Below are 24583 nucleotides of genomic sequence, written 5' to 3' on the forward strand. Positions count from 1 at the left end.
TGATTACACTTTTGATGATAGAACAGAAAAAATTAAAATATAAGTTAAAAAAAAGTTGCAGTTACTATTTTTTATAGGAATCAAGATGCTAATCTTACTAAATATTGAGGTGTAGAGGACCCGGTTAATCAGATTATAGAGATCAGTAATGTCGCTGTCACACTTGGTAAGAATATCTTGCAATAACTTCATAAAAATATATCGAATCTATTGTATAAATACCAATATTACCCTTGTGGTATGCAGATACATGTGTGTGCGTGTTCTCTCTCTCATCAGGTCAGTATGGCATCCCCAGGCCTTGGTACTTCATCTTCCAGCTCAACTTCTGGGGTGGGATTCCTTTAGAAGTAGGCATGCCCATCCCACCGGCACCTGCAGACCAGGATGAAGGTACAAGAAGCTGCTGGACTTCTACACAGAGGGATTTATTTATTAATTTATGAAATTCTGCATTTTACTCAGCAAGTTATTATAGTAGAAGGTCAAGAGAATCCTAGTTGTAAGCAAAGCTATGTGATTTACAAGACTGCACTGGCAGTTTTTTAAGCTTAAGGCAATTAAGCAAATTGTGGTAACAAGCTGAGAGTTTAAGCCAGTTAAGTATCAAGGTCTGAGAAAACAAGACGGCTAAATTTAATTAGTTTTCACCTTAGTTTTCTTTTCTTTCTTTTGTGAAAAATATTTTTTTGTTTTTGTTTTTTCATTTACTCTTAGTCGAGACTTGAGCAGTTTTTAAATCTGATTAAATATGGGAGGAAAAAGAGAATTGAGTATGAGAAAAGGTTTTTTATTACATTGTCAAGAAATTGTTTTTGGTAAAATAAGGGCTTTTTTAAAAATTGATTTATAGGCACAAGTTATGTTTTTGCCAAACCCATTAATCGGTTTGGTTTTTAAGTTAGATACAGAGCTGAAAATGCACACTTGATTAGAAATTAAAAGGATTATTTTGACTCTTTTGTTTGCCTCTAAACCTCTTTAGATCAGGGTTCTACACTGGACCCGTGAGTCTTTAAACTGGATATTGTTTAGACGGCAGCAAAAGCCTTGACATTCCAGTTGCTTTTACATTTTAGCAATTAAAATAAAAGTATCACAGAGTGCGCTTTAATAATTGAATAAAATAAGTGACTGACGGAACACATTAGAAACGGCTCATTAACAAAACCAAAAATAAACAAATAAAACCAAAAATCTCCATCCAAACGTGTAGAGAATGTAAAGACGGCATTAACATAGTGAACCAGAGTCTTCCGATTATAGATGACATAATAAATACATATCAGATTAAGACATTTTTGCCGTAGATCTAACTGTTCAGACCTGCTGATCATAAAATAATCATGGATTCTCTATTTACTGTAGGATAATCCTGACCTTGAGTTTAACATTTCTAAGTAGGTAAGAGACCATAAAGGTGGTATTACAGCCCTTACCACACTGCCCAACTAGAATTCATAAATCATAGTCTTATTTTTATATGTGAAACATGCACATAATAAAACTGATTAGGTGGATGTTTTGTACTCAAGCACCTTTTTAAACTGTTTAAAACCTTGAAGTTTGATTCTGTAAAAGTATGGATATTTCAATTAGTTAGGACCCTGAGTATGTCTTTATTTTTGTGTTTAGATCACATTGAAACAGAACCCAATAATATGAATCTTGGAGTGAACATTAAAAACTTGGTGAAAATCTACAAGAAGGGCGGGAAAATGGCTGTCAACCATCTCAACCTGAAGTTTTATGAGGGGCAGATCACTTCCTTCCTTGGCCACAATGGAGCTGGCAAAACCACCACCATGTAAGGCTGAGACTTACTTTTTAACTTGTGTGAAATTGACCCCAGAATGACATGAAATTTGTGCTTGGATGGCCACAGCTAGCCCTTATTTTTAACTCATGTTTGTTGAACAGTAAAGAAATTTTATTATAATTTAATGTGGAAGCTGTTGTTATAAACATTTATTGTTTCTGTTTGTCAGATCCGTCCTAACTGGGCTGTTCCCTCCCACCTCTGGGACTGTGTACATCAAGGGTATGGACATCCGCTATGACATGGACATCATCCGAAAGACATTGGGGGTGTGTCCACAGCACAATGTCCTCTTTGACATGTAAGGATAAAAACCCTTAGTTGGTTTTTCTTTTTTGTATATTTTTTTGCAGCACTAGTGGCCTTTTTTTTTATTATTTCCCAAAGTCCACAGACAGGAAGTGGGAGGGAGGGTGAAGACATGTGGAGGTCTCTGGGGTCGGGACTGGAACCCAGGATGGCTTCGTTGAGGTCTGGGCCCTCTGTATATGGGTCTTTGTAGTTTTAAAGATCTAATTTGTGGATTATGGCTGCCACAACTGGCTGGGATTATCGATGACATCGACAACAATAATCCATGGATATTGATTTCTTAAATAAATAAAAAATTAAAATAACATCTGTTATTCTCTAAACTCTATTTCTTATTTAACTGAAACACCGCAAATGTGAAATTGTGTTTCTTCAACGCTGGCAAAATGTTGACAAAGTTTTGCACAAATTTGTAATGGAAACGCAGCTACAGTGAGTTTGTTTTGTCCTACTTGATGCACTCGGATTCTTTAACACATCTGTCTACTACATTTTCCTCCAACTAAATGTTTAATGAAATATTTTAACCTGTATCTAAATCTATGTTTGGTAAATGCTGTGCCTGTGTGTTAATGTGCAGACCACATTTAACTGCGCAGATAGTGTGAATAACATCGTAACCAACTAAACTAGTAAATAATACGCCCAATAAATTTAATTGATATGTATTTTGCATGCAAATATTCCTGCCTGCATTATTACATCTTTAAATTTTTTTGGGTTATTTAACAATTGCTTCTTTTTTCTTTGGAGTTGGATTCATGACTGAAATTAAGCCTAATTTTGTTTTTTTACTGTTTAATCAGGGCGTATTTGATTTATTTCACAACATGCTGACTATTCAGACTTTTTATTTTTAAATACATAAATTTGAAGCGCCTCATTTTCTTTTTTTGATCAGGCTGAAGTTTGCACTTTATACCTACAAGCTTATTTGTATTGTAACTTAAAGTCTTTTCTTGCAACATGCAATAAACAACAAATTCGTATGAATTTGGTTTGATTGTGTTGGAGGAAAATTTGTTAGAGCGGTTGATAAATCCCAAAACAAAAATCGGTTGATAGATTAATTGATAGTTGGACTAATTTCTTCCTCCACTTCTGGGACTCAGTGCTCACTAAACCATAATGGGAAAAATAAAAGCACCATATATGAAGCACTAAAGTATGCACATGAACAGGATTTGTCTGGTCATTATGGAGATGGTTAGACCTGGAGAAAAGCAGCTGTAGCACCCATCCTATCCTATCCAGACTACAGCCACCTTCCTCCTAAAAGGATTTCCTGTTAGGTCACATTACAGTGACTCATGTTCTCCAGCAGTTCCAGCAGGCTGTAACAGTCCTAATAAGCATGCATTCCTACAAGTCACTGCTGCACAGTGATGCTTTAAGTCAAACAGATTTATTAGCAAAGTTAGGAATTTCAACCTGTTGAAAACAATACATTTCATAGATCCGTAACAGAGATACTGAGCATGGTCAGAGATCCTTAACTCTGATAAGAAAAAGAAAATGTTAATCAAGGCAGGTAATAACTACAGGAAGCATAAATGCAATAACATTTAAAGAAGTACTAGAAGAGTCCACATGGTGAGAAAACAGATTGGTTTATTTTTCTTCTACAATAAGGAGTTGTAGAAAATAATAATGAATAGTTCTTCCAAATCCAAAAACCTGAGTGATTGATGACAAACTCGAATGATGCAGTTCATAGATGCCTCCCATTCATTCTGAAATAAGGCTTTACATGAAAGAACGGGGTGCACAAATGGTGCTTTGGAAAGCTCCTTCCTAATATAATAAGGAATAAGCTTTGGAAATCTCATTCCTTATAATATCAAAGACTTTGAGTTTTTTGAGATTTTCTAAATGTATTGAACCATTTCTAAAACTTGACCTTATTTATGTGTTGTAAAATAAAGACTGATGGGAAAACTCCAACTAACAAACAGCTTCACTTAAAGAAAAAATGTATTTAGTTTTTCTCTACAGTTGTTTTCTCCCATTTTTTTTTGATCAGGCTCACAGTGGAGGAGCATGTGTGGTTTTATGGTTGTCTGAAGGGCCTGTCTGAAGAAAAGGTGATGGCTGAAATTAGCGTTTTGCTAGCTGACGTCGGCCTTTTGCACAAACGGCATGATCAGACCAAAAACCTCTCTGGTAAGGTCACTAGTTTTAAATCCAGAGTCTGAAAATAAAGACGGTGCACATTTATAAATGTCATGTTTATTTGTTTACCTTTTTAAAGAGGGTATTCTGCTCCTTTTGTGTTTGTCTCAGGTGGCATGCAGAGAAAGCTGTCTGTCGCGATCGCTTTTGTTGGGGGCTCCAAAGTGGTTATCCTGGACGAGCCCACAGCTGGCGTCGATCCTTACTCCCGCAGAGGGATCTGGGATCTGTTGCTCAAATATCGTAAAGGTACCAGTGAATGTCACTATTAATGAGTGGTGGAATTAGATGAAAACATACTTTAAACCTTCACAAACCGCTGACGTCATTTGCAAATGATGAACCTGAACAGATAAGCTAAAAGAAAAATACAGTTTTGATTCGTCCGTCTTAAAGCTTTACTTGTCTTAACTTTGTTTAAAAATTGTTATTTTAAATCAACTGCTTGAACCTTAACTAAACATGAAGAAACTGAGCAAAATGACACCAAAAACATATACAGATGTGCAAATTAGTCATGTTTGTTTGTGTGGTATCTTTTCGGATCAGACCGAACCATCATTCTGTCTACTCACTACATGGATGAGGCTGAGCTGCTAAGTGACCGGATTGCCATCATCTCCAAGGGGAAGCTCTGCTGCTGCGGATCGCCGCTCTTTCTCAAATCCAAGCTGGGATCTGGTTACTATCTGACTGTGGTGAAGAGGGAAGAAATAAGCACCAGCACTCCCAGTAATTCCAGTATCTGCACCAGTGCCAGCACCAGCACCACCAGGCTCCCTCCTTTTGTAAAGGTTTGCTTGTAATATGAGATTGTTTCTGTGCAACGGAAATGGCTTGTTTTTTGATTCTTAGCTGTAATTTTAACTCTGCTGTATTTTTTAGGACAGTGAGTCATCACTGAGTGAAGACACTGGACTGGGAAGTGAGGAGAGCAGCTCCTGTGAGTATTAACCAGGCCTCTGCCCTCCAGAGTAATCTGTAAATGTTAATGTGTTACATGCAAGAACCAGTTTATTGTCACACTCACCATCTTCATGGCAGACCTGGCAGCCTTGCTGGCGCTGGTGCAGCAGCACGTCCCCGGAGCGAGGTTAGTGGAGGAGTCTAAAAGAGAAGCTGTGATCAATGTACCGCAAGCAGCCGCCAAGGATGGCAGTCTGGCTGTCTTCCTTTCCGAACTGGACCAGAGGCTTCCAGAGCTGGGCATCAGCAGCTACGGCCTGTCAGATAGCACACTAGAAGAGGTGGGTTAACACAAAGTGGTGCATGACTGTCAAGAGGAAGGAAATGATGCTTGGTTTTCAAACTTTATTTTACAAATGAAATCCATAAAAGTGAGAATTGCATATGTATTCAGCCCCATGAGTGTGGCACAACTGCAAAATACCAAGAAATGCATCTCCGCATAAAGTTACTGGCTGAGCAAGCAGGACAACAATTAGAGAAACAGCCAAGAGGCCATGGTAACTATGGAGGAGCAGCAGACAGCCCCAGCTCAGGTGGGAGAACCTGTTGGTAGGGCAACTATTAGATAATGTATGATCTTCATGAAAGGGTGGAGAACAAATGCCCAAAAAAGACCAATTTGCATTTTATTACAGACCATGTAGGAACACAGTAAACAGGTGGAATTGGGTGTTCTGGTCAGATGAGACCCAAGTTAAACTTTTTTGGCCTCCATGAAAAACATGATATGGCAGAAAACCCATACTACATAGCCTAAAAACACCATCCTTGCAGTATCATTTTGTGGGGATGCTCTTCTTCAGCAGGGACAGGGAAGCTAGCCTAAAGTGATGGAAAGATGGATGGAGCTAAATTCAGGGCAATGTTGTAAGAAAACCTGCTAGAGGCTGCAGAGGATTTGAGACTGGGACAAATGTTGACCTTCTGGGAGGCTGACCCTAAACATTCAGCCAGCGCTACGATGTAGTGGTGTAGGTCAAAGCATGTTCGTCGGTTAGAATGGTCCAGTCAAAGTTCAGACCTAAATTCAATTGACAATCTGTGGAGAAACGTTTTCCATTATTTACCCATCCAATCAAACTGAAGTTGGGTTTTTTTTGCATTCAAGAAGATCCGAGTCCATACCACAGTTTTTCGATATGTCTTGGTAAAGAATGTCAAGGTATCCATGTATCAATTTTCTTCCACTTCACAATTATGTGCTACTGTGTTTGTTCTATTGCCTAGACTCCCAACAAAATTGTGTGAAATAGGTTCGAGGGGCATGAATCCGGGTCCCAAAGTTTTGTAGTTGGTATTTATATATGACAAGTATTGCAATGAAATGGTCATAGAGAGGAATTAATTTTTTAATGTGCGATTCAGATTAAATTTCTTAACCAATGATTTTCATTTCAAGTTGTAACGTTTTATCGACACTTTTCCAAACTATTAAAGTAGGACTTCGCAGGAGTTTACAATGTGTAGTGCAAATTTGGTCGGTGCATGTTCTATGACACTAAACAATCCTGAAATATCACCTGTCCTACCGTTTATTAAAAATGTCGGCCTGCATTTAAAAGTGTTTAATAAAGAGGAGGCTGACAGTTTGACTGGTTGCTGACTGGTTGCTAAGGCAACCAGTCAAACTGCTGTGAAGCCTTTCCATGCTGCAGGAACTCTATGGAGCCCAAAGAGAGACGAAACACTGCAGGAGTAGAAGCAGTGTTGCATCAAGACACACAGCAGCAGCAGTGCAGCTTGTGTGTCTATGAAGAGTTGACCTCTACTTTAATCTGGTTTGTGTGTGGGTGTGAGCATGCACAACAACGTCTTACTGCAAAAGCTGGATATTTGTGGAGCGGCTGTGCTCTTAAAGACCTTAATGGGTTTACTTTTTATGAGTGCTTGCCTCTTTGCAAGCTGCTGTGTGCATTTTACTGCCACCTGGTGTCTGAAACATAACAGCTATTTTACATAATTTCTTTGAAGTTAAAACGATGTTAATTATGACTTTATGTGAAAAATCCTTTAATCTTGGGCCTGTAACAGAAGACTATTAGATAAACGTTACTTCCATAGGTATATATGTTATGATTGTTTTACTGGTTTAACACAGCATCATCTTAATTTTAAGATCTTTCTTCGGGTGGCGGAAGAAACGGGTGTGGATGCTGATCCAGCTTCGCAGCAGCCAACAGAACCGTCCAGTGGCCAGCGGCCATCAGTACAAAAAGATGAGGATCAACCTGCTGAAGAACCAGAATCAGGTGGGAACTCACTTCTGTACAGATCCCCAATACTGTAAAGCTACTGGTCTTCTGCTTGACTGAAAGTTGGACTGTTTGTTTCCACAATGCTGCCAGGAAGGAAAAGGGCTCGTAAGAAAGGTACTCATTACCACTTTTAGACAATCCTAATAGAAAAACACGGTTTGTATTTGTTCATAGTACTAGATTCCCTACATGTAGAAGATTTGCTGTCTTTGACCTCCTTCCTTCTACAGGTTTTATGAATTTTGATGTAACTAAGACATATTATGAATACCACTTTTTTCACAAAACTTTAAAAGGAAATAAGATATTTTAAATATATGATCCTTAAACAGGATATTGCATGTTATTTTCTTTACCATTAGTCTTTCAGTTAGAAGCTGAACATTTTAAATTACCCTCTGGTCTTTGTGTTCACCACCAGCAATATCTGAAGAGCATGCAGCCTTTACTAAAAAGAAAACTAGGAGTGTTTCTATACAAATTCAATGTGAAAAGTCCATACTTCGCTAGCCCCAGACTTAACTTTCCAGAGTTCTCAGTCCTTTAAGGTAATTTTAAAATAGTAAATACTAAGGTTCACTGTGAATTTATGGCAGATCTTTATACAGTGGGTGGGATTTTCAAATGAACAAAAACAGAAACTGCAAATAAGGAGGGAAGGAAAGACACAAGGAAGGGAACATGAAGGAATGGAGTTAGGACAGGAGATATCCCATGGTCCCTAATATTACCGTCTGAAAACTCAACAAACTAGAAAATAATTTCGAAATGAAATTTAATATCTATGGACTTGAAGATTAAGAAGCTCTCTGGATGTTAAGTGTTTCAGGGTTTGGGTTTTAACAACCAATGTCTGTTCAACGTCCAACATTCACAGAACATAACTGCAATATGAATCGGTGGCAGTTATCAGTTGTTAAACATTTAGGGGAAACATAATTAATTAGTAAAATTGCCAGTAATGTGATTATGAATCTGAGAATATTATTTAATATTTTATCAAATAATATTACGGTCTGTTAAGGGTTGTCCTGTGAATACCAGCCCAATAAGGCGATGGTATTAGGAAAAATAGAAAGGTGTGATACGAGCTCTGACATTATTGAACAGCAAAACTCTGCACATGTATGGAATAAATTCACACAATTTCTTAATATACAAGAATTTATTAACAAAAATAAGTCAACTCAAAGTCAAACATATTTCAATCAACAAACTCTTTACTATGCTAAAACAATCCAACTAAACTACCAAGCAGAATTAAAGAATAGGGAAGACTAATGGACTATGTACAATATAAACAAGTTGGTTGAAACCGTGACCAATAGAGTGATGCAACATTACCATGCAATGTTTATGTTTGAGAACCAAGGATTATCTTGAAGAATCTGGAAATGAAATTAAGTTAGTCTTGGAACCAACTTAGGCAGTAATCAGCATACATTTAGAGAACCATTCACAATGCAAGATCAGATAAAATATTATTTTAATATAATGTTTTAAAGAATGATATCCTGAAGAAAACCAACCTTCTGGATGACTAATTCTCAACGGTGTCTCATTAGCTGCCTTTATTTATTAAAAATAATATTTAAAGAAATATTATTAAGGGAATATTTTGGAAAAGAGCCACATCTTTCTGGAGAAATGGGCTTAATGGTGTTTACTTAGTTATCAGATTTAGTAAAATAATGTTTAGGGACTATTATTTACTAGCTTAATAACTAACGAAAGTTACAACTGTAACTACGGTTCTATGAATCCCGGATGACCGGCAGAGGCGGTGCTTCAAGCACTGAATGATCATTCTTGCGCATGCTCAGGTCGAGAAATTAATAACAACATGGTCACATGTGACCTACCGGTGGCTCACGTGAGTCTATATAGTCACATGACACCGGGAGCCCAGTCCCGACAATTTTCTCACGAGCACGCGGAGACCGAGGGACCGAGCACTCTGATGGTCATCCGGGATTCATAGAACCGTTGTTACAGTCGTAACTTTCGTTCTATTTCATCCCTACTGACCGCCAGAGGCGGTGCTTCAAGCACTGGATGACGCATACCAACAGGGTCCCGAGGGATCCCACGGAGACCCCAAGGAACACAGCAACACCACTAACCTCAGCAGGACGCAGAAGGCGGGTGCTCCAGTATGCCTTGCAGGGGATGCGGCGTGGCGACGTTCACCCTGTAAAATCTGGCAAAGGGGCTTGGCGTCGTTCAGGAAGCAGCTTCACAAATGGCCTCCAGAGGCACCCCGGTCATGGCAGCCCACAAGGTGGAGAGGCTCCTAGTGTAGTGACATTGCACGCCGCCCGGCAGAGGCCGATCCTGCAAGGAGTAAGCCACAGAGATCATCTCCACAATCCAACGTGCCAACCGCCGTCTAGAAAGGGCCTGACCCTTCCGAGAGCCAGCATAACAGACGAAGAGACAGTGGGTCCGACGAATGGGTGCTGTGGAGCGGACATATGCCTCAAGCGCTTGGACAGGAGGCTCAGAGGGGGCACCAGGATTAAATCGGGAAAGCCGGAGCGGCAGCACACTGCCAGCCAATGCAGGCACCTTTGGAACATTAGACCGTCTACAGCGTAACACCGGAGCCATCCGGATTCCACTGACAACATGGATCAAACACAGACAGAGCATGCAATTCCCCCACCCGTTTGGCAGAAACCATGGCCAACAGGAAGGTGGTTTTCAGGGAGAGCCACTTGAGGTCAGTCCCCGTAATGGGCTCAAAAGGGGGAGACTGAAGGGCCGCAAGCACCAGCAGCAAATTCCATGTAGGGGCCACAGGGTGCCTGGGTGGACACAAGTGCCTGGCACCCTTCAGAAACAGCACGACATCCCCATGCCGGCCAACAGAGCAACCACCAAACCCAACATGCCAACGGGAAATGGCTGCCACATACACCTTCAAGGTGGAAGGGGATCGCCCCAGATCCAGCAACTCATGAAGGAAGGACAGCAAATGGGAAACAGGACAGCGAATAGGGTCCAGTCCCTTACCACGGCACCAGCCAGCAAAGACCGCCCACTTAGCACCATATGTGGCCGGTGTGGACAGTGCTCATGCGCCAGTCATGGTCTGTCCAACCCTGCCCCCATAATGGGAGAAGGCAGAGCCTGCACCTGTAGAGGCCAAAGCCAAAGTTTCAGAAGGCCCGGATAGGGGTGGAGAATCCGGCCCCCCATCTGGGAGAGGAGGTCTCTCCTGGAGGGGAGGCGCATCGGCGAGCTGGAGCAGAGCCTGCGCACAGCAGAGGAAACCAGGGCCTCCCCGGCCAAAAGGGGGCTACCAGCAGAAGCTCGTGCCTGTCCTGAAGAACCCTCAGAAGCATCTGGGGGATCAGGGGAAAGGCGTAGAGAAGGATCCGGGACCACTCGTGCGCCAGTGCGTCGCAGCCCAGAGAACTGGCACTGTCCATCAGGGAAAAACAGAGGGGACAGTGAACCGCATCTCTGGAGGCAAACAGGTCCACCTCCACCCTGCTGAAGGTGACCCAAATGCGATTCACCACCTCTGGGTGAAGCCGCCACTCCCGCGGAAGAGGCACCTGCCGAGACAGAAAGTACCGGGGGGACCACACCCCTTGAGCCACAGGTCTTGCCAGGTCGCTCCCCAACCCTTGGAGGAAGCATCCGCATGGACAACTTCCCTCCGACACAGAAGGGCCCCACCCTGGTCCCCTTGGGCCCTAGCTGGTCTCGGAGCCATGCTCGTGGACCCCAAGAAAGGGACAGGAGGGGGGAAGGAACCCCGGAATGAGCCCCCAGCTGCCCCATCAGCAACTGGCCGGCGGGGAGGTCTATGGAGACCCGCCAGCTGCTGCCGTGTTCTTGAGGCCTGGGCTGTACGCTCCAAGGCCTTCAGTGCGGCGGAACCAAAGAGTTCCCCCGGAACCACAGGAAGAGCCCTCAGCGTTCTCCTGCAAGGCTCGGTTAGAGGCGATTGCGCCAGCCACACCTGGCATGGACCAGCATAGAGAGCGTGCGTCCAAGCTCACGCGTCATCAGAGCAGACCGTTTTGTGGAGACCGCACCCTGTCCAAGCGGCAATGGATCCTGCTGGACAGAGCCCGCCCAGTCAACAGGCTGCTCCACCAAGGACAGCCGGGCCAACCGCGCCACTCGGGGCAGAACGCTGCAATTAGAGCAGGCATATCTGAAAGCGCCTCCCTGAGATGGTCAACACCAAGGCAGGGAGGGCACATGTCATGACTGTCCTCAGGCTGTAGAGGAGCCGAACAGGACGCACAACAAAGATTGTCCATGACCCAGGGACAGATGGGGTCGAACGGGCAGAAAAACGCAGTCAAGACCCTGTTATAGCAGCAAGCTGTAGGGATTCAGCATGAGCAGAAACGCCACCGGCGAGTCGGACAAACAGGAAGAAACAAAAGCGAGCACTGCCGAAAACTAAATGGACTCCGCACGAGCAGAAGAAAACGCCACCGGCGAGTCAGACAATCAGGAATAGCAACATATAAAGGACTGAACGGACTCAGCACGAGCAGAAAACGCTACCGGTGAGCCGAACAAACTTACCAGAAACCCTGGAAGAAAAGGCAGCTTGCGCAGCCTCTGGAGGGCAGAACCATCCGCAGCTCCGACCACAAAGCTCCCAGCAGCAAGAGGAACGAGGAACAAACAAACACAAGTCAACACCTGCATTCATTAACCTGCGTGCGAGAAGAATGAAGGGACTGGGCTCCCGGTGTCATGTGACTTTATAGAGTCACGTGAGCCACCGGTAGGTCACATGTGACCATGTTGTTATTAATTTCTCGACCTGCGCATGCGCAAGAATGATCATTCAGTGCTGTTAAATGTTCTCTAGCAGGCTAGCACCTGTTCTTAGCTTGTTAGCAGGGAAAGCTAACAAAGGAAGCGGATAACTTAGCACCAGAATCAAACGCACACCTTTAAAATAGCGTTAATAAAAGGGTTAAAATGCATGAGCGCGGACGGCGCGTTATGGCCGATCTTCTGTTTAAGATCACCCTTTAAATAAAGTTTGTCTTAACCTTAAAAACACACAGACACAGAACACAAAGCTGAGCATGTGTGCTGCAGATAATCTGCTAGCACCAAGATAGCTGAGTTTCACAAAAACAAACTTCATAAATGAAAAACGTTTAGATCATTTCAATCTAACTCCTTCTCTCTGCCCAAAACCTAACCGCATGAACCGTGCCTAGGAGTTGTCCGGTCAATGACGAAGTTTGAAGAAAGCTCTGTGAACAAAGGGTTAGCTTCTAGCTAACCTCCGTGGCTGTGCGGCCTGTTCTGTCAGCTGACCACACTGCACGTTACCACGGTGATGCGGTCCTTCCGACCGGGAACACAGTTTGCTTCTGCAGGCCTCAGAGAGAAAGTCAAGCCAGGCTTGTAGCTTAATTCCCGTTCATGAATGAATCTACTGGATACACAGACAGTGATTCATTTGTACTTATCTTAGCAAAGAGACATTAGCGCGCTGCCTCCCCATCCCGATGGTCACCGGTGTGGAAGAGATCGGACCATTGGAAAGGTGGGGGTTTTATGTGGACAGTGGCATCATGGGAAGTTCTCTGTTACCACCAATTCCTAAGTTGTGCCAGAAGTAGGTTAATGCAATTTATTTTGAAAGTTCCAGAAAAGTCCGTACTGCATTTCCTGTTGTAACCCATGGCTGTGGGTCCCAACAGCAAAGTATTTTTAATCAGTTTATGGGATGTCTGACTGAGCTTGCTGTGCTGTGTGCTTGCATCAGCTCTCAGTTAGTACTGCATGTCTTCCTCACGGTAAAAAAAAAAACTAAAAATGTTAGATATATGAAGTTAATCATGTCAAATGTTTAGCTTTTATGGCAGTGCAAAGTTGCTGCAACGATCTGGAAAGAATCGCACTTGGTAAAAGAGAAAGATATTGAGTGTCTGCTTCTATAATTATCCTCAATTGTTCGAGAAAAGGTATAGAAGCGTGCAGTTTTTCAAACAGATACATCATCTTCATCTTTGGGCTCACTTATATCCTCTATATGTATCAGTGAAAATTTCCACCTTGTGTTCCTGCTTGCAGAACCACAGGAAACGGATCTACTGAGCGGAGATGGCCAAGGTTTGGTGCCCCTGACAGGCTGGTGGCTGACATGGCAGCAGCTCAGAGCTCTCTTCGTCAAACGCTGGCTTTACGCTCGGAGGAGCCGCAGAGGGCTTTTTGCGCAGGTTACACAAAAAGCCACCTAAAAACACGACTTTGGTTTCAATAATGATATCCTACATTAGTTGACTAATCATGTTGATTTGCTTAAAAAGGAAGAAAATTTAAAGCACAAGTTTAAAGTTAAAACACACAGTGTGTAGAAAATTATAATCTCACACCGGTTTTACCTAAAACGAATAAACAGTAAGGAGCTTATAGACTGCACATTTACAGAGGGGAACTTGGGGAAATGGATGTCATCGGTTCATCTCCTGGATGGACTCGATGTAGAAGTAACAACAAGGTAAAAACAAGAACTAGCTCACATGTTGGGTGAAGGAAGAGTTGATGTTACTCTATCTCTAATCTCTAAAATATATATTTTGGACATCAGAAAAACTCCTCTGACCTCCACAGATAAAGTACAAATAAAACCAATATATCGCTTCAGCCATAATTAAATCAAAACTGCTTTTCACCTTCAGTTTACATGAAGTCTCCAGCAATTAATCACTTCATTGAATGAAACGCGACATTCTTGTTTCAAGTTTGACCCAATTAACATTATTTAAAGTTATTATAATTATGGACTGTTTAACATGTACCCGTGAGCAACTAGATAAACAAACTGGACTTTAACAACCAACCAACGTTGTAGACTTCTTACGTTTTTAGATCATTGCTTTAACTAATTCTGGGGTCCTATGACGCCATATGAAGTCACCCACAGTTTTGTAGGTTAGAGTTAACATGCATTGTGTGTGTGCTTACCTGCAAGCTTTTGTTGACAAAATCACTACAGTTTTTTCAGACACGTTTCATTTAATTTTCAGATAGTTCTGCCTGCTGTGTTTGTGCTGATCGCTCTGCTCTTCAGCCTCATCGTTCCTCCATTCGGGAAGTACCCCGCCCTGGAGTTGCAGCCCTGGATGTACGGAGAGCAGTACACCTTCTTCAGGTGAGATCAGACCTCAGACCCATCCAGGTAGTAAATTAGCTCCAAACTACTGGTTGTTCTCAGTTATTCTAGCAACTGATTTAAATTATTACAGCAACGATGCTCCTGGAAACCCAGCTATGGAAAACCTGCTGGAAGCTTTGCTAGACCAGCCAGGTTTTGGCACAAGGTGCATGGAGAGAGAGGAGGAGGACAACAGCACGTAAGATAATCTTTCTAAACACATTTGTTTCTGTGAGACATGATAGGAAATATAAACTTTGGAATATATCGACAAGTTCATCTCAGATTGACATGAACAGTATTCTGAGTTCAGATGATGTTTAAGTTTTTAATTTGGGTAAAATAGAAGTTTTAGGCTACGTTCACACTGCTCAATTCCAATTTTTTGCCGAAATCCAATTTTTTTTAAGTGGTCCTTTAAACTACTAATTAAAGACTTGAGTTTGAACGATTCACAACACCAAAGCGACCCATGTGCGCAGAAGAAGAACGTAGATGTCACACAGCAGCACACTGTTTATGGAAGTGATAATGGATGCCGGCGTCCCTGTGTTATTATTAAGCTGTTGAGCAATGGAAGCCGACAGTATTATGACTACATCATAACAAGATGAAGAAAGGTAAAAAAAAAAAACAGAGCACACACAAAGGAAGACAACTGCTGACCTCCACAAATCTGTGTAAATTTTGCGTGCAATTTCCAGATGCCTGAGGTTCCTCATTCATTTGTTCAAACATTATACTGAGGTATAAGCAACTTGTTAAATGATACTCTTTAGGAAGGCGATGGGTTTTGTGTTCCTCGGATTAACATGTTTTGGTGTGAAATGTGCAAAAGACCTTAGGCTGCACAAACATGGGCTGAAAGGCCACTCAGAAGGAGACATTACTCAAAAAGCATCATAAAAAGCCAGAATACAGTCTGCAGATCCATTCAGGGGGAAGATTTTATGGCCTGTGGTCTGATGAAACTAAAATGAAAGTGTTTGACTTTAATGACCATTGTTACATTTTGAGGAAAAAGGAGGACCCTTACAAACCTGAAAAGATCATCCCAAACTGAAGTACTGGGCTGGCAGCTTCATGGTGGGGGGAGTGTTCAAAAATGGATGGCAGTATGAGAAAAGAACATTATGTGGAAAATATTGAAGCAACATCTCAAGACATCAGTCACGAATTTAAAGTTTAAAAAAAAATCTCTAAAGAAATGTTCTCTCCTATTATTCTGGCGTTTAGCAAACAGGAATAATTTTGGTACTTGTCGATTACCTAAAACTGTAAACGTTTAGTCTGATTTAATGTCAGAACCGTGTTTGTAAATACAGTCTGGTTTCAGCTGTATCTTCTCAATAACATTAAAACAACTCTGCTTGAGCCCAAGCTAACTGTTCTTCCCCCTGCAGGAGTCCTCAGTGTGACGCTGAGAGGGGTGGCCCCTTCATCCGGCCTCAGATATCGTTCTCCACCTGGCAGATGCTGAATCGAGGGAACTGGAGCAGAGACAGCCCTTCACCAGAATGTCAGTGCAGCACGGAGGAGACCCGCCGGATGCTTCCAGAGTGCCCGGACGGCGCTGGTGGGATTCCTCCTCCTCAGGTTAGTTAGCTGTTTGATCAGGTTTTATTCTCTGTGAAGAATTCATGGTAGAATCAGACAGTACTGTTAAAAAACAAAAATCCCCTCCCGTACTCAAAAACTCAAACCTTATCATACCCAACCTGTTTTTCACAAGCTTTCTGCTATACAGGTACATCTAAAAAAAAACATTTGAATATTGCGTAAAAGGTCAATATTTTTTACCGGTCATTTCAGAAAGTGAAATGGTTATTTTATAGGGATTCATTCCACATAGAGTAAAATATTTAAAGCTTTTATTCTTTGTAATTTTAATGATTATGGCTTGCAGGTAAAGAAAACCCAAAATTCAGTCTCAGAAAATTAGAGTATCACATTAAACCAATCAAAAAAAGAAGGTTTTAAGCACAAATGTCAGGCTTCTGAAAATATGCCCATTTCTATGCACTCAGTACTTGGTTGGGCCTCCTCGTGCGTGAATTACTTCATCAATGCACTGTGGCATAGAGGCGATCAGTCTGTGGCACTGCGTAGGTGTAATGGAATCCCAGATTGCTTTAAAAACTGCCTTCAGGTCATCTGCCTTGTTGGGTCTGGTATCTTTCATCTTCTTGAGAACAGCCCATAGATTCTCTGTGGGGTTCAGGTCAAAGGAGTTTGATGGCCAATTAACCAGCTTTTTGCAGTGTGGGCTGGTACCAAGTCCTGCTGGGAAATGAAATCCGCATCTCCGTGCAGCTTGTCAGCAGAGTGACACAAAATAGACTCTAGAATTTCCTGGTAGATGGCTTCGTTGACTGTGGACTTCAGAAAATCCAGTGGACCACCACCAACAGATGACATGGCTCCACAAACCATCACTGACTATGGGAACTTCACAGTGGACTTCAAGCAACGTGGATCTGTGCCTCTCCACTCTTCCTCCAGACTCTAGGACCTTGATTTCCAAATGAAATGCAGAATTTACTTTCATCTGAAAACAAACCATTGAGCAAAAGGTCAACTCCCTTTTCTCCTCAGCCCAGGTAAGATCCTTCTGACGTCTCTGGTTCAGGAGTGGCTTGACACAAGGAATGTGACATTTATTGAGTTATTTGAGTTAATTAGCTGATTAGTGTGTGACACCATGAGTTTCCAGTAACAAACTTTTTCACAGTATTCTAATTTTCTGTGACATTAAACCTGTTAGCCATAATCATCAAAATTACAAGAAACAAAGGCTTGGAATATATCACTCTATGTGTAATGATTCTATATGATGTATGACTTTCACTTTCTGAGACGACAGGTAAAAAATATTGCACTTTTACGCAATATTCAAATTCTTTGAGATGCACCTGTATTTCAAAACTTGCTGCATCTTTTTTCTATAGTATCTCCCACTGTTAATAACCCATTTTAATTTGGTCCTTTTCCAGATGAAGAGAGGGACTGGAGATATTCTTCAGAATCTGACAAAGTATAACATCTCAGATTACCTGGTGAAGACCTACTCGCAAATCCTGAAGAAAAGGTACTTCTTGTGTTTACCCTTTCATGCTGTTTAATATTTCTGCACAGAAGGCAGCTAATCTGAGATGTTTGTTGTATTTGCTGTTGTAAGATCCATCTGATCTTCATCCCAGTCATGCTAATTGCTCATCTTGTTCCTGTTCATAATGTTGTATACAAATCTAAAATGCACTTAAAGGCTGCAGACTATTTGTGTACTTGTCTAATAGCCTCTGGTGGCTGGTATATGTTTTTAGAACTAATTATTGGGCATTAATTTAATGATTTCTCAGAAATATTAATATTTGATAAATTTGTGTAACATTCTGAAGACTTTAATTCATTTATTTTTCCATTATTACATGATATCTGAATACTGTTTGACTTTATTTCCCTTCAGCCTAAAAACCAAGAAGTGGGTGAACGAATTCAGGTGAGAAGCAAAGTTTGTGCTTCTATAGAACTCAGAGAACTTCTATAGAACTCAGAGAACTAAAAATACAAAGTTTACTGAGATGTTTTTTTAAGGTTTAAATGTTATAGCAAAAATCAGGTGTTTTAAATAACCTTAATGTCCATAATTCAACAAACTCAGACCAATGTTGGTCTCTTAGCTTTTCAGTAAAGTTAACTAATCTGAAAATTAATCCTGGACCTTTCCAGGGAGTTAATAACATGATAGTGTATTACAGATTATAGCAAAACATATTATGTCTAATATTAATCCATTAATGTGTCTGCTATTTTACAAGAATAACCAGTTCAACGTCTTAGCTACATGGCAATAAGAATAGTTGGGTAAAAGTTATCTAGAATGTGTTTGGCTCTCAGATGTCAAGAGGAAGATTATTTTGGTGGTTTAAATATGACTTTTATGACCTATTTCTAATGTAAGATGAGAGATTAGGATGGGAATGATGGAATAAAACATAATGTCCCATTGTTAGGAACTGTCCAGGAACTCTAGCGTATACCAGACATCCAACCAACATTAATATCAAAATCAGCTCCGGACAAAAAAAACCGTGAAATCTCTAATACTCAATACATGTGGTAGTATTAGTTACTCAAGGGCCAGCATTATCTCCACGGAAAACATTTTTCCTTAAAACGTTTTGTCTTAGAGACAAATCCGGACAGCACTGCTCCTGTCAGCCCACGGCACTCACTTTTAAAGGACAGCACCGATGGTCTCATTTGCTACTGGTTTGGATTGTTCTTCTTGGACTGATACTGAGTCCGTCAGAGGTGTGCAGGAAAACAAAACTCTTGTGGTGGGTTAGACCGCGCACGACCCATGTTCAGAGGCTTCAGTCTTTAATGCAGCCCTTTGCAGTTTCGACTCCCGGCCGAGGCGACCTTTGCCGCATGTCTTCCCCCTCTCTCCGCCCCTTTCCTGTCAGCTTACTGTCGGAATAAAAAGAGAAAAATAAAGGCCACTAGTGCCGCAAAAAACAAAACAAAACAAAACTTTTTCATGTTTTTCACATAAAAGTTACACAAATAAAGCAAAACAAAAATATACTGCTACCGCAGCTTGAAAGACTGGTTAGGTTCTTGTTCTGATGTTCTGCCCCATACTCAAAAACTCAAACCATATCACGTGAAACAGACCCATGTCCCAATCAGGAACGTTATATGAGTTATTTGGTATCACACAGCAATGAGTTAATGGGAGTCTAGCATTAGCCAATTGCCACAGTTCTTCCTCTATGACATCACAAAGTCAGTCGGTCATTTTCTATACCGCTTCTTCCAAAGTCGGTCGCGGGGAAGCTGGTGCCTACCTCCAGCAGTCTATGGGCGGGAGGCGGGATACATCCTGGACAGGTCGCCAGTCCATGGCAGGGTACACACAAACAACCATTCACACACCTAAGGGCAATTTAGAGAGATCAATTAACCTAACAGGCATGCTTTGGACTGTGGGAGGAAGCCAGAGTACCCGGTGAGAACCCACGCATGCACAAAGAACATGTAAACTCCATGCAGAAAGACCCCCGGCCGGGAGTTGAACCCAGGACCTTCTTGCCACAAGTCAGTGCTACCTACTGCGCCACCATGCAGCCCCACATCAAAGTTTCACAGATATTTACTATTTTGCACGTTTGACTAAAACAAAGTCTTCCAATTTTCCCTCATCCATTGTGTATACCTGCTTATCTGTGCAGGCTCACAGTCTACAGTCCATACAAACAACCATGTACTCAGACACTCATAGCATAGGGCAATTTAGTGAGACCAGTTAACCAGTCATGTTTTGGGATTGTGGGAGGAAGCCGGACAACTCGGAGAGAACTCATGCATGCATGGGGAGAACATGCAAACTCCATGCAGAAAGACTCCAGGGATTCGAACCCAGGACCTTCTTGCTGTAAGACAATAGTGCTAACCAGTGCGCATATAAAACAGTTTTACTGAGTGAAAGTAGTTGGTGTCCTAATAAATACTCAGTATTGAATCTTACAATTTCTAATTATGGAATATTTTAATGAAGTCTTTGGAGATGAATGCTCAAGGTCCAAGGCCTGCTTCAAGCTACAAGTTTATGTTCCAGATATGGAGGCTTCTCTCTTGGAGGCAGGAACACCCAGAACGTATCTCAGGTCCAGCATCTTCAAGACTCTGTCATGGCCATCAGAACTCGTTACCAAGTCTCTCAGGTGCAATTTCTTTTTTTTTTTTTTTTTCTTTTTTTTCGTTTCTGATTATTTTGAACTTTACTTAGACCCCGTGCCAAAATGTTCTTTTGTGAACCACAGAACAGTTCACTGGATCAACTGCTAAAGAAGCTTCCAGAGTTTTTGGGAGGAATGCACAGTGAAAACAATGTCAAGGTAACCCACTCTTTTTGCTCTCATGAGCTTTTGGAGGAAACATAATTTTTCTGCTTCTTTGGCAGAAGAATAATCAGTTTTGCATGAGTTTTAATTTATTTTCTCATCTCAGGTGTGGTATAACAACAAGGGCTGGCACGCCATGGTGTCATTTGTCAACGTGATGAATAACGGGCTGCTGAGAGCGAGTCTGCCGCCAGGACCAGAGAGGAGGAGACATGGCATCACTGTTTATAATCACCCACTCAACCTCACCAAGGAGCAACTTACTGAGATAGCAATGTTAGTTAATATCAGCATGATGCTTGTGGATACTATCGCTATCTGTATCTGATAGGCTAACTTCTAAAGATATTTACTATATTTATACAAGCAAGTGTTGGGAGAAATAAAAAGCTTACATATAAATTAAACTAAATGCAAAAAATGCTTTTGGTAAATCTTTTTTATTTTCTTTTTTATCTTCCAGTTTTTTTTTGTCTTTATGCTTATGTTTTTATTCATTCTTGCTCTTTCAGGATGACCACATCAGTGGACGTTTTGGTTTCCATTTGTGTGGTCTTCGCCATGTCCTTTGTGCCGGCCAGTTTTGTCCTTTTCCTGATTGAGGAGCGAGTCAGTAAAGCAAAACATTTGCAGTTTGTCAGCGGGGTCAAACCAATCCTCTACTGGTTGTCCAACTTCGTCTGGGACATGGTCAGTATTCAGAACTAAGTCGGCCTTACTTTCAGATGTTACAGAGAAGAAGAAAATGTACAAAAAGTGCAAAAGGGCCCAGATTGTGTTTCTGAAATATGATATATTAAGTTACGTTTCTCACCGGGTACTCCGGCTTCCTCCCACAGTCCAAAGACATGCCTGTTAGGTTAATTGGTCACTCTAAATTGACCTTAGGTGTATGAATGAGTGTGTGCATGGTTGTTTGTGTGTTGCCCTGCGATGGACTGGCGATCTGTCCAGGGTGTACCCCGCCTCTCGCCCATAGACTGCTGGAGATAGGCACCAGCTCCCCCGCGACCCACTATGGAATAAGCGGTAGAAAATGACTGACTGACTGAAGTTACGTTTCTTTATCAAAGGGATTTCTAGTTTCATAGTGTTGCAGGGATCTTTTAAATATAAATAATATTGAGAAGAAATAGATTAAAAAAACACTTCATCAGCATGAATGATGTATTAATTTGGGGCTGTCCTGGGGCATTTAAACCATTCTTTTCCAAGGTGCAGTTATGGTATTGCAAACAGGTTAAATTAAGAATTTGGTGCACAAGTTTGAATTTATTATTGATTTGATCTGATCCATACCGGCTCCAATATACAGAATGCTTCCACTAATATTTGCACAGAAACCACTTACTTAGTAGCCATCAACAAGGACAGGGCTTTATTCTGGCTGCATACTTCCCAACTCTTCTTACTCATAAATAATAGAGCTTTTTTAGATTGGTTTCCTGCCATTGACCTGGATTTTAAGCATAGTTCATATGTTTTTAATAGGTCAGGGTCATTATAAAGGCCTACTTGATCCATTCCAAAATGGTGTCCAAGTTTCAGCCTTCAATCTGTTAGAAGTTAAAAAAGATGGAAGTAGTCCTCTTTCTTCATTATTCTATTCAGAACCTCATTATGATCCTACCACCACCATGCTTTACAGTTGGTAGAGTGTTTCTAGGTTTGTACGTGTCACCCTGACTCCTTCATACATTCTTTTTGTTGTTCCTGAACATCTTAACTTATTTTATTTTAACAGAGCTGTGTGTTGGGTTTAATATGAGCTAAATTAGGGTCCAGTTGGGTGTTCCAGATCTCAAACACACATCCAGATTGGTTTTGCAATAGATTAAACAGGGCAACATTAAACTCCTGGAATGGCCCACACCTCAACCCTAATGAAAGATGGAAAGTGGTCTATGTATGAAAACTAACCATTTCTGTTGAGAAGAGTATTTAAATATCTAGATAATACTATAACAAAAGCTTGCAGATGGCTACAAAAACCAAGTGTTTTCTCTACATGTTGCTAAGAGACCTTCTAACCAAATATTAGTGGAGGTGTATGCATATATTTTAGCCTTTGGACCAAATTCTTGTTTTTTTAAAAATTAATCCTTTCTACCTGGGAAAAAAAGAATGATTCGGACGCATCGTTAAAAGCTCCAAATTTAAAAGAGTTGATGCTTAATGATAAGTTTATTTTAACTTCTGGTCAGCAGTGTAAAGCATGCAACACTGTTTCTGTGTATAAAACCATTTTAATATAAACATTTTCACATGGCCGTGTTCTTAAAAGTGATAAGAATTATATTTTATTGCTCTTTTTTTTTTTTTTTAAGTCTTTTAATGTTTAATTGCTAAAGAAGCCATCTGATTATACGTGTGGTTTTATTAAAATGACAAATATTTAAATGAAACACTCGTCCGTTTTTCCAATTTCTTTCTCTTGTTTTGGTCCTTTTCTCAGCTTAACTATTCTGTCCCAGCCATGATGGTTGTGCTGATCTTCATCAGTTTTCAGCAGCAGTCGTACGTCTCCGAGACCAACCTGCCGGCTCTTATCCTTCTGCTACTCTTCTACGGGTTCGTTAAAGTAGACTTTAGAGATTTCTGTCATGTCCACCTCATCTTCAGGATAATTGTAATCATCATAAAGACTAAACTTTTTGCAGTATTTCTCTGCTTTAAACCTAAAATTGCTCCATTCGGTACAGATCATTGTTATTATAAGGAAATGATAATGGATTAGGATGGATTAATGTATCCCACTTCCTTTTTTCTTTGTTTCATACTAATCTCTAATGTCTATTGTTTAATTTTACCAATTCACTCCTTTTATAATCTGCATAAATCAATTATTTCTCTTTTATAGGTGGTCCATAACTCCACTGATGTACCCAGCATCTTTTGTTTTCTCCGTACCAAGCACAGCTTATGTGGTTCTGACCTCCGTCAACCTTTTTATTGGCATTAACGGGAGCATCGCCACCTTTGTCTTGGAGTTGGTTGTAGATGAGGTACAACAAACACAAATACATTGAGATGGAAAAGTAAATTATTTCTCCATTTGGGAGAAAAAAAAAAGAAAATACTGGATAATTATTTAGGGATGGGGGTGACGCATCTGAACAGTTTTAAAGGTTATAGGCTATAGAAAGAAGTTTGGCATATTTATTATCATCTCTTAATTTCTTTACATTTAGTGTAATACATTAAATGCATTTGCTTATTTTTCATTTACAGCATCTGAACGAGGTCAACAGGATCTTAAAGAAAGTGTTTTTGATTTTCCCACATTTCTGCCTGGGACGAGGTCTTATTGACATGGCTAAAAACCAAGCTATGGCAGACGCCTTCCAGAGACTGGGTATGAATACATAAACCAGAAATTTGCTCTGTATCTTTTCAGGGAACTCAAACATGTCTGTTTTTCATGTTTTTCCTTATACATTGCTTTGGCTTAATGAGCCATATTCAAAACATTCCTACCACGACAGCTGAGATTCACTATAAATAATATTTGTTGTATCAGTTCAAGGGTGTGCACACATACGCAGCCAGGTTATCTGTCTTATTTTAATTTTTTTGAATTCTCCCTAAAGATTTACTTTTATCTTAGTCACAGGATAAATGTTGCATTTAAGGAAATTTTTAGAAATGATCTATGGTGGTCTAATTTTATTAGGTCACAAAAACCTGTTATTTTAACAGGGTACATTTTTGAGATCCATTATACATAAACTGCGAAAACCCTCAAAGATGAAAGCCACTTTTTACACTGTTGTTATTGTATTACAAATATTATTGTGTTTTTGTCTCTTATTGTCATTATACACTGCCTGGCCAAACAAAAAAGTTACCACCATAAAAAAAAAAAGGTCACACACTAACATTTTGTTGGACCACCTTTAGCGTTGATTACGCCACGCATTTGCTGTGGCATTGTTTCGATCAGCTTCTGCAATGTCACAAGATTTATTTCCACCCAGCGATGCATTAATTTTTC

The 24583-nt window shown here is 40.9% G+C and overlaps 1 protein-coding gene across 2 annotated transcripts in view; it reads left to right on the top strand.

The window, feature by feature from the left end:
- abca7 (ATP-binding cassette, sub-family A (ABC1), member 7) overlaps positions 1–24583 on the top strand; it is a 57329-nt gene that overhangs the window by 21987 nt on the left and 10759 nt on the right. The window contains exons 18-40 of one of the 2 annotated variants that reach the window (XM_047375724.1): positions 280–393; positions 1636–1807; positions 1989–2120; positions 4155–4294; positions 4415–4552; positions 4853–5097; positions 5189–5246; positions 5348–5550; positions 7389–7521; positions 7618–7641; positions 13597–13742; positions 14553–14677; positions 14772–14879; positions 16084–16276; positions 17674–17768; positions 18147–18179; positions 20304–20409; positions 20509–20583; positions 20696–20865; positions 21102–21279; positions 23045–23160; positions 23450–23594; positions 23821–23944. In XM_047375724.1, coding sequence (XP_047231680.1) covers positions 280–393; positions 1636–1807; positions 1989–2120; positions 4155–4294; positions 4415–4552; positions 4853–5097; positions 5189–5246; positions 5348–5550; positions 7389–7521; positions 7618–7641; positions 13597–13742; positions 14553–14677; positions 14772–14879; positions 16084–16276; positions 17674–17768; positions 18147–18179; positions 20304–20409; positions 20509–20583; positions 20696–20865; positions 21102–21279; positions 23045–23160; positions 23450–23594; positions 23821–23944 — 2973 coding nt within the window. The remainder of the gene's footprint in view (positions 1–279; positions 394–1635; positions 1808–1988; positions 2121–4154; positions 4295–4414; positions 4553–4852; positions 5098–5188; positions 5247–5347; positions 5551–7388; positions 7522–7617; positions 7642–13596; positions 13743–14552; positions 14678–14771; positions 14880–16083; positions 16277–17673; positions 17769–18146; positions 18180–20303; positions 20410–20508; positions 20584–20695; positions 20866–21101; positions 21280–23044; positions 23161–23449; positions 23595–23820; positions 23945–24583) is intronic. The other variant, XM_047375725.1, reaches the window with a different exon arrangement.

Source organism: Girardinichthys multiradiatus, chromosome 9 (assembly GCF_021462225.1).
Source record: "Girardinichthys multiradiatus isolate DD_20200921_A chromosome 9, DD_fGirMul_XY1, whole genome shotgun sequence".
In the NCBI taxonomy this organism is placed as follows: Eukaryota; Metazoa; Chordata; class Actinopteri; order Cyprinodontiformes; family Goodeidae; genus Girardinichthys; species Girardinichthys multiradiatus.